This window comes from Poecilia reticulata, chromosome 9, assembly GCF_904066995.2.
Source record: "Poecilia reticulata chromosome 9, P_reticulata-male-v2, whole genome shotgun sequence".
Lineage (NCBI taxonomy): Eukaryota > Metazoa > Chordata > Actinopteri > Cyprinodontiformes > Poeciliidae > Poecilia > Poecilia reticulata.
In genome coordinates, this window is record NC_088838.1 from 27,533,980 (window position 1) to 27,544,431 (window position 10,452).

Sequence of the window (10,452 nt, forward strand, 5' to 3'; positions counted from 1 at the left end):
AGAAAGACAAAAGAAAAATGTGTCAATTCGTGGTATAGTTTTTCTACAAAACTTGATTAGACGAGTGATTATTAACCTTTTAGTTTAGCTTCAACCTTTTGCTTAGCTAGCTTAGCTGCAGACTCCATTTCACCAACATTTATTGTTTCCCTCATCAGTGAGGGAAACGATTTACCAAGATATTTGTGTATTAAACTTGTTCCTGTAACTTTTACTACATTTAACAGGTGAGTCAGAGTCAGTCGTCACCATAACCGCTCATACCAGCCTAATTCCTCCTGCCTGTCCTAGTAAAAAAAGTTAGAAATAATCTTTTTCCAAATCAGCTTCTTTCAATGAAAAATTTAGAAAATTTTAACAAAAACTGCAGGTGTGGATCTGTGTCTGGTACATTTTTGATCAAAACATGTTTGTTTGTCATTCAGTGGGTAAGAAATACAGAAATTTTACTCAAGAGTAGAGATACTTCATAATAAAATTATTCAAGTAAAAAGTACATCATAGTAAAAATAATCATAAAACTAATTTTTTGGCAAAAAAAATAAATAGTGTAACTAGTTTCAACAGAACTTTGAGTTTAAATAAGCAAACTAAAACTCTATTTAAAGATTTTCCTGACATGAATATTTTCCTCAGGATTTGTTTGTGTCTTCTATTGCAATAATCTTATTTCAGCTGAGAGTTTGTTTGGAAGTTGCAGAAGCTCTCCAGATCTGACCTGGTTTGACTGCTCTGTGTGAACAGGAGGCACTGAGGAACGTGGCAAACCTCCAAGAACAAAAAAAGGTGTGTTCAAGGTGCATTTCCGGGAAAGCAATTAAAAACAAAACATAGATGTAGATGGGATCTGTATTTATATATATATATATAAATCAACAAACGAAAGTAAAAAATGTTAAGTTTTAATTGCCATTGTTGAGAATTGCACCCAGTGGTGTAAAAACAGAAACGGTTGTTTAAGATGTTTGTGGGAATGTGATAATTTTCTGTTGGCTGTTATTGACTTATAATTGCTTGACGTGAGTCACGTCTGTTGAAACTAGGTCAGAAACAAAACATGTTTTCACTTGAGGAACATGCTGAACCATTCTCTTTCTGAGCTGAGTAATGTTTTAAATATTTGTCCCCTAATGGAACTAGTTGATCATTCACAAATATTAATCAGTATCCGACATTTTACGTCTTCCTCTTGCATTTCAGTTTTAATGCTCAGCACTTTGGGCCTTTGTTTTTGAAATGGTTATAAATTAAGCTGGTTTTGCATAAAAAATTATATTAATTTAAGCTTTTAAAACGACTTCAGTGTTTTGTTTTTAAATAAGAATTGGGTATTTCAGCATTATAATGACTTGAAATCTTTAAAAAAAAAAAATATTGGTATGACATTCTCGCCCATTATGAGCTTAAGTAGCCCTGTTATAAATTATATGAGTAGCTTTTAATTATTGTGCAATTTATTTATTTTACTGAGGCTCTAAGTCTTTGTGACACCCACTCTTATCTTGCAGCTCACACCTTATCTGCACACGATGGTCATGCTTGGAGAAAAAAGGATGAAATTACAACCTCCATGTAACCTGTGAAGACAATTTAAAAAATTTAGAGCATTAACCAACGTCAACACCAGCATCATTTTAGTCCATGGTTTGTTTACATTTTTTGTTTCAGAATCAGATAAAGATGAATTATAATCAAACCACAGTTGAAACCAGAAGTTTACATACATTTTGAAATAATTTTTCCCCCTCACTCCCTGAAGTTAAATTGAACCAAACCTTTCTAGGTTTGGATCAATTAGAATCACCAAAAGTATTTCAGTATGATTGGATATTTCCATTACGTCTATAATTGAATATAATTGCTGAAACAGACAAACATGGCACCTTCAGTTATCTGGTAATTGTTCCCTAAGACTTATTTTGACCCTCTCATCAAAAAAGAAAGCAATGTGTTTAACTCAAATGTTAACCTATCAGAAGTTTCCAAAGCCATGGAATGACTTTCCTTCATTGTTTAATAATCACTGTATTTAAACTTCTGATTTTAAAAACTTTCATGAATACATTTTTCACATATTCTGTCATTATTGTGATATATGTAGCCAATAGAAATAATTTTAGGTAATTCCAACTGACCTAACACAAAAATTAATTTGGTCTGATTTAACTTCCGACAGTGAGGAAAAAAATGTTTTATTCATCCATTCATCCATCCATTTTCTTCCGCTTTATCCGGGTTCGGGTCGCACGGGCAGCAGCTTCAGAAGGGAGGCCCAGACTTCCCTCTCCCCAGCCACTTCTTCCAGCTCCTGCGGGGGAGGAAGATCCCTAGATACTTAAACTCCTCCACTTGAGGCAGGACGACCCCCCTGACCCGGAGAAGGCACTCTACCTTTTTCCGGCTCAAGACCATGGCCTCGGATTTGGAGGCACTGAGCCTCATCCCGGCCGCTTCGCACTCGGCCGTGAACCGCTCCAGCGAGAGCTGCAGATCACGATCTGATGAAGCCAACAGGACCACATCCTCCGCAAAAAGCAGAGATGCTTTTTGCATCAGTAAAATAAATAAATAAAGGCCACCAAAACGGATCCCCTCAACACCTCGGCTGCACCTAGAAATTCTGTCCATGAAAGTAATGAACAGAATCGGTGACAAAAGGCAGCCTTGGCGGAGTCCAACTCTCACAACCTACTGCCGGCAATGCGGACCAGACTCTGACACCGGTCATACAGGGACCTGACAGCCCGTATCAAAGGGCCCGGAACCTCATACTCCCGGAGAACCTCCCACAAGGCCCCCCTAGGGACACAGTCAAACGCCTTCTCCAAGTCCACAAAACACATGTAGACTGGTTGGACGAACTCCCATGCACCCTCCAGGACCCTGCTGAGGGTGTAGAGCTGGTCCAGTGTTCCACGACCAGGACGAAAACCACACTGCTCTTCCTGAATCCGAGGTTCGACAATCCGACGGACCCTCCTCTTCAGGACCCCTGAATTGACCTTACCAGGGAGGCTTAAGAGTGTGACCCCTCTGTAATTGGAGCACACCCTCCGGTCCCCCTTTTTGAACAGGGGAACCACCACCCCAGTCTGCCAATCCAGGGGAACTGCCCCCGATGTCCATGCGATATTGCAGTCGCGTGAGCCAACACAACCCTACAACATCCAGAGCCTTCAGGAACTCCCGGCGGATCTCATCCACCCCCGGGGCCCTGCCACTGAGGAGCTTTTTGACCACCTCAGTGACCTTGTCCCCAGAGATTGGAGAGCCCGACCCAGAGTCCCCAGGCTCAGCTTCCTCAACAGAAGGCATGTTGGTGGGATTGAGGAGGTCTTCGAAGTATTCCGCCCACCGGCCCACAACATCCCGAGTTGAGGTCAGCAGCACACCATCCCCAATATAAACAGTGTTGGTGCTGCACTGCTTCCCCCTCCTGAGACGCCAGATGGTGGACCAGAATCGCCTCGAAGTCGTACGGAAGTCTTTCTCCATGGCCTCTCCAAACTCCTCCCACGCCCGAATTTGTGCCTCAGCTACAACCCGAGCCGCTTCGCCCGCCGGTACCCATCAGCTGCTTCTGGAGTCCCACAGGCCAAAAAGGCCCGATAGGACTCCTTCTTCAGCTTGACAGCATCCCTCACCGAAGGTGTCCACCAACGGGTTCAAGGGTTGCTGCCGCGACAGACACCAACAACCTTGCGGCCGCAGCTCCGATAAGCCGCCTCGGTAATGGAGGCACGGAACATGGTCCACTCAGACTCAATGTCCCCAACCTTCGCCGGAACGTGTTTGAAGTTCTGCTGGAGATGGGAGTTAAAGCTCCGTCTCACAGGGGACTCTGCCAGACGTTCCCAGCAGACCCTCACTACACGTTTGGGCCTGCCAGGTCTGACCGGCTTCCTCCCCCACCACCGGAACCAACTCACCACCAGGTAGTGGTCAGTGGACAGCTCCGCACCTATTTTCACCCGAGTGTCCAAGACATACGGCCGCAGATCCGATGAAACGATGACAAAATCGATCATCGAACTGCGTCCTAGGGTGTCCTGGTGCCAAGTGCACATATGGACACCCTTATGACTGAACATAAGGGTGGTGTCCTTATGTGGACACCCTTATGTAGATGGATGGATGGACTTAATTTGTTTAGAAAATCTAGTTTTAGATACTTAAATCACAATTGTTTGGATGTTTTTTTATCTTCCAACATTCAGATTAACTTTATTTTTGCTAAATTTGTAACATAAAATCATAAAAGCACAAAGTGATTTGTAAAGCCAACATATTTTATTTGTCTTGAGAGAAAAAAAGTAATAAGTCCAAGCCGACTTGTCATTTCACATCCTTTTAATGATACAATATAAAAATAATTGCACATTTTTGATCATAAAATAAATCCCTAAATACATTTCAGTATTTAAAATACATTATGTGCAATCCAACTGTTTCCATTATTTTACAGTCATATCTCTTTAGATTCTTTCAGCAAATTACCAGCAACTATTCCGAAAAACAACAGAAGTCCCAGGTTTCTGTTTGAACTAAACTGTTTCCAGCAATCTTCTGCTTTGTTGATGTCCACTGTATAAATCTAAGAGAAAAGAGTAAATGTATTACAAGAAGATCCAGATTTAAAAATCATCTGCATGGCGTCAGGTAGTGAACATTTTTATGTTCCTCACCTGCCGTGCAAGGTGAACGGCCACAGCGCTCAGCGCGGCGTAGTAAGGAAGCGTCTGCTCGGCGTTGACTCCGGCTACGACCAGCCCAGACAACATAGCCGCCGTGAAGCCGCTCAGCCAAAGTTTGGTTCGCTCCTGGAACATCAGCGCTGTGGATTTTACTCCCACTTTAACGTCGTCCTCTTTATCCTGCGTAATAAACATCAACGGGACATCAGAACTCAATCATTTCATAGATAAGATAAAAAATAAAGCACTCTGTCTGTCAGTTGTATGATTTAAACGTGTGAAATACGGTCAAACGCGAAGTTCGCCTCACAAGTCATAACCGGGGGGGTAGTCGGAGTTGCACCTGGTTTCCAAGTGGGAAACACGACACGACAGTTTAGTTTTTTCGAATAGGAAGTCGTAATTTCCCACTTACAAGTACAACTGGAACGCAGCACAACTCCATCCGTTGACAACAAGACAGATTCTTGAACTCCTCTGCTTGAAGCAATGAGTGTATAGATCCAAATAAATTTTTAATATATTATATGTAAAAATTACTTGATCATTAATTAGTATAAATGAAGAAAAGAACATCAGCAGATTGAAATACAGCGGCAGACTCAAGTTGTATTCTTGAGAGGTTGTTATGACTTCCGCTGGCCACCAGGTGTCACTGGCGCCCCAAAGGTTTGAATTGTCTCACGTTGTACAGCCGATTTAGCGGTAAAACCAGCTGACCAAAGTACTGGAGTTGGGTTGCTAAGTGACGGGCTGGGCTGGGCTGGGCTTGCTAGGTAACTGCAGTGACTCAACAACAGTTTGGTTTTTGAAATATCTCATTTTTGAGACACCAAAAATCATTAACTTATTGCCAAAAAACATCTGGATGTTGTTTTTAAGCACTTCAGCTTTTTTTTACAAGGGACCCAAATGGAAGTATAAAAATGTGCAAAATGTGAACAGCAGCTTTTCTTGAACAAAACCGTAACTAACACTCACTCCAATAATGACTAGTGTAGAAGGAAATCATCTCCTTATGATTCAAAATTTGTGTCTATTGAGCTGATTGTATCACCTGATGAGCGTATATCGTGTCATATACCAACGTCCACATCACTCCAGAGCAATACAGAGGAAGGCACACGGACCAATCACAGGAGCCCTTCACAGCGGCCCAGCCAAGCAGAGCGCCCCAGTTAAAAGTGAACCCTGCAGAGAGGCGACATGAACAAGACTTTAGCTTCACTGATGTGGAGAGGCAACGGCTTTAAGATGGAAAATCTAAATTTCCTAAAACACTCACCCAGTATAAGCTGTGGCCAGTAAGTGATCCTCTTCATCAGTGGGTAAGTGATGACAAGAGAGAGAGAAGAGGCACCAAGAGCTATGCTGCCAAGAGAGAACAAACACACAATCAGAAACCTTTAAAAAGAAATGATTTCCTAACAACGTGGAATATAAATTTATACTCTAATATTACAGAAAATTCCTTTAGAAGAGAAAACTCGCACCAATCTTCTCTGAGTAAGTGGAGCTTTTAGCAACCTTGAGAGATATAAAGTCTGGGTTTCCATAGCTGTTTTTTCCTTGTTTGCTTTGATTTTGTCTTGAATTGTGAATCTTCTGACTCCCCGGTTCCCACACCTGGCCTGGTCAGGGACACGCTGAACTGAAAGCCCTTTTTCTCTCTTTGTTTTTAGACAAATGGAACATTTCGTACCAGAACTTGCTTGCAGTGGCTTTTCAGGCTGCCAACCAACTCTCTCAATTTTCAATTAAGTGAATTCAACATTAACTACGACTCAAACCTAAAAAAATAAGCACTTCCTGCAAGATCTTATTAAATGTGCCAATATATGTCCAGTGATATTCCAGATACTTGCACAAAAATGCTTATTTGAAAAACAAACTCTTCTCCATTGTCTGTGGGATTGTCTTAAAATCCAGACATTTTGGAAGGATGTCATCAGGTGTATCTGATTTGTTTAAGGTTAGACATTAAACTCTGAGTACTTGGAATAAACCCAATGGAATTTAAACAATTGGAGAAGAGCACTAAATAGATACAATATGGATTTCTTCAAGTCAAGAGAAATATTGCATTATGCTGGAGGAGCATGGATTCCTTCCCTGGGACTCTGGGAGAAAGAAACTGCAAGTTCGCTTGAACTGGAAAACTAATGTACATTGCAAGGAGTAAACAACGGAACTTTGAGAACCTCTGGGAGCCGAACATAAGGACCACAGGGACTGAAGGCGGAGTTTAGTAATGGGTGTCTTGAATACAGCTTCTATTTATATATCGTCTTTTCATTTTGTCTGTCTTAACCTGAAGGATGCACCTGGTTACCTGTAGTAGTTGAGACACAGAAGAACACAGAGAGCGAGGGAGAGCTGCCCTCCGAGGAAAACCAGCGCCTGCATCCGTGAAATCTCCCCTGATGCGATCGGTCTGCAGGCTGTCCTGGCCACCTGCACAGAAACGTCACCATTTCACCTCAGACTGTTAAAATTATAATGACTGTCACCAAGAAAACAATACGTTTACCTGGAAAAACAGGATAAATGTCACAATGGCAAGATCTTCTCGCACAACAGATATCAATGGAGAAACAATCAGCAACAGATAAAATTCAGTTTGAATATTTCAGTAAAGTATATTTCATAATTCTAAATGCCATTTCAATCTCACTGCAGAAATAAAAGACCAGGGAAGAGAGGAGAAATTGGAGAACCTACTTATAAAAGCACAAATTATTTACTTATTTATTCTTTGTTCTGGGATATAGCAGCAGATTATTTAGATTTAAAGTGACTCTTTATCTAAGAATAATTATATATATATATATATATATATATATGTGTGTGTGTGTGTGTGTGTGTGTGTGTGTGTGTGTGTGTGTGTGTGTTGTTTTCTCCCTCTCTTTCCCACTTCTATTGAAAATACCACTGTGTCCGTAAATTAATCAAAACAAGGAATATTAAAGAGAAGGAAAATAATAATTACGCAAATCAGAAATAGATAAAAAAATAAAGTATCCTAACCCACATGTATGAAAAATAATTCTTTTTTTGTTGTGACACCACTTGTTTATGTTCCGTTTAGTCCATTTTAATGTGTATCTCCTTTTTTTGTTTATTTAATTTTTCTTGTCGTTATTCGTTCTCTTATCTAATTGATTAGTTGTTATTTTATTGATCAATATCTCTACCTATTAGTCTGTAATGTTTTTTTTGTATGCACTATTTGATAATTAATTAGAAAAAAGAAGAAAATCTGATGGCTGCAGAAACACTGCAATAAAACTATATGCTCAAAGGTTTTTTAATGAGATCTAGATCTCAATAGGGTTTTTACCTGGTTAAATAAAATATATAATAATAAAATAATAATAATAATAAATATGTTAGCCTATTTTACTTGTTTGTCAAAGTCTTTATCCCACATGTCGTTGATGGTGCAGCCTGCTCCCCTCATCAGCAGGGCGCCGGTACCAAACAGGGCGAGCATCCCGACATCCGGGAGGCATCCAGGCTCCGCTGCCAAGGCGATGCTCCACGTACAAGGAAGGTAGAGAAGCCATGTTCCTAAAAACGAGACGCTGCTGAATTTAAAAGAGGATTATCTGCTAAACATGAAAAAAAAAAAAAACTGACTAAAAATAGAAATTCAGCCAAGAGGAAGCTGTGCCCAGCGGGAGGATTAACTGTGATCTGACTGAAGTTGTTTCAGCAAAGCCTTAGCAACGCATTAATGCATGAACTGAATCTTTTTCTGAAAGCACAGAGAGATTAAACAACACAGACTTTCTTTTTAATTTGAGGGCTCTTCAATCTTTCCAATCATATTTCTAATTAAAAATCAAGTCTTCTGTGAAAACTTGTTTTACTCAAGGTGTTTTAGGATATTCATCAATTGATTCATAATTTTTTTGGTTTCTTTAGGAGATATTATTCTGTGTTAGTGACTCTTCATTCTGATTTCCTGCCAACTATACTTAGTTTTCTGTTTAATCACACAATTTTCACAAGTCATTGCCCTAGATTGACAACCAAACTCTGATAAAAGACTGGCTGTGTGATGAATCCACCTCAGCTAGTCTGAGGTGGATTCACACTGGATTAAGAACAGTAGATCTGTTTTTAAATTTAATTGACTGATGTTCCTCCCTCTGAACATCAATCAAATAAAGTGTTTGTAAGCTGCAAGGCATTTTTGAGTACTTTACCTTCATCCAGCATATACTTACAGACTGCAAGTATTAGTTTCTTAAGGTTTGTATTGAAAATATAAATATTGGAAAAGTGTTTCTTCAGCCTGACTTTGGTATTTCCTTGTTTTTTTTCTTCCTTCAGTGAAGTTACTCACAGAAGTGGGTAGAGTACCCAGAAAAGTTACACCAGAGATACTGTATAAAAATATTACTCAAGTAACAGTAAAGAGTACAGTGTAGTAAAACTACTCCTAAAAGTATTTTTATTCCACTCAAGAAAATATAACTGAGTAAATGTAGGTAGTTCTGTTCTTAAATTCAATTTTTGGATACTCTAACAAAAATGACATTTCTAAAGTTACATTGTAAAAGAAAAAAAACGGCAATAATTTGCTTTATTTAACCCGTCATTGTGAAAAGAGTGGGCGCCCATTTTTCAAAGTCATATTTTCCAGAGTACAAAACTCAATATGTAATTCACAAGCTAAACATTCAATTTACAAACTTTTAAATATTAAACTTTCAAATTATTTAACTAAATTGTTTTAAGTATTTAGATGGGAACTAAATATTTAGCTCCAAATAAATATTATTTATTTTCCACACTAAACATTTATCTTGCTGACTAACTTAATACTTCTGGCATTTATAAAAGTATGAATAACATAGTGAAAATATGACTGAAAAGCAAATTATTAGTGTTATTTGCTAACACTAATAAAGTTACGAGACTTTACCTCTGTCTGATTAACAGTAAGGCATGTCTTTCATAAGGAATGAATGCAGTTACCGATGGGTTTGTCCAGCCTCATCAGTCTCAGGTAAGGCTGGACATGAGCAGGAGCTGAGTTCACCACATTAGCACCAGAGAGACTGAACGACCTGCTCTGGGTTTCTCTGGGTCTCAACATAAACCGACTCTGGCTGCACAAAAGTCGTCTCAACACCGCAGACTCTGAATGGAAGCCGTCTTTACTCCTCGCTGTTTGGTTTTGCAGGAAGCAGTTGGACAAGGTGGAGAGACAGGACGGGGGACAGGTCCGACTCACAGCGGTCCATCTCAAGGCCGTCAGAGTTAACCGGCTGCTCAGCCTGTTAGGGAACATGACGTTTCTCTTCGGTCAGCTGCACATTTTAAAATTTAAAACGGCAATATAAAAAAATACCACAGAAAATAAGCGACCTAGCGCTGCAGAGCGCTTTCTACTGTTGCGGTACGTTCAATATTATTGTCCGGAGGAAACGACCACAACAAGAAGCGGAACAAATTACATAGCGCTTTAAACTCCAGGTGAGGCTGCTTATTTTGTCTTTGAAAGTTGACTAGAAGATCTAACAAAAAACTAAAACCAGAAATGAGGGTAATGATTAAGATGTTATGTTGAATGTTTTTGCGCAAGTGAAGTACAAAGAAGGTTGCCTGTTTATTAATAGAATTGATCTTTTTTTGACCCTTCATTTCCTTTATATCAAACTAATACTTTATTCTGGGACGTTTTACTTGTTTACATAAAAAAAAAAATCAGACTTCTGTCTCTCTGTCTGCCTCTGTCTATTTGTGT

General features: G+C 39.7%; 1 protein-coding gene across 1 annotated transcript; it reads right to left on the bottom strand.

The window, feature by feature from the left end:
- Window positions 1–4,332: 4,332 nt before the first annotated feature.
- On the bottom strand, window positions 4,333–10,159 carry coq2 (coenzyme Q2 4-hydroxybenzoate polyprenyltransferase). Its single transcript, XM_008418026.3, has 7 exons — window positions 9,681–10,159; window positions 8,098–8,264; window positions 7,027–7,148; window positions 5,980–6,065; window positions 5,752–5,885; window positions 4,686–4,874; window positions 4,333–4,594 (listed from the first exon to the last, which is right to left on the bottom strand). Exons 1-7 carry the CDS (start codon window positions 9,994–9,996, stop codon window positions 4,466–4,468), a joined length of 1,143 nt encoding a protein of 380 aa, XP_008416248.1. The 5' UTR covers window positions 9,997–10,159; the 3' UTR covers window positions 4,333–4,465.
- Between the last annotated feature and the right edge of the window lie 293 nt (window positions 10,160–10,452).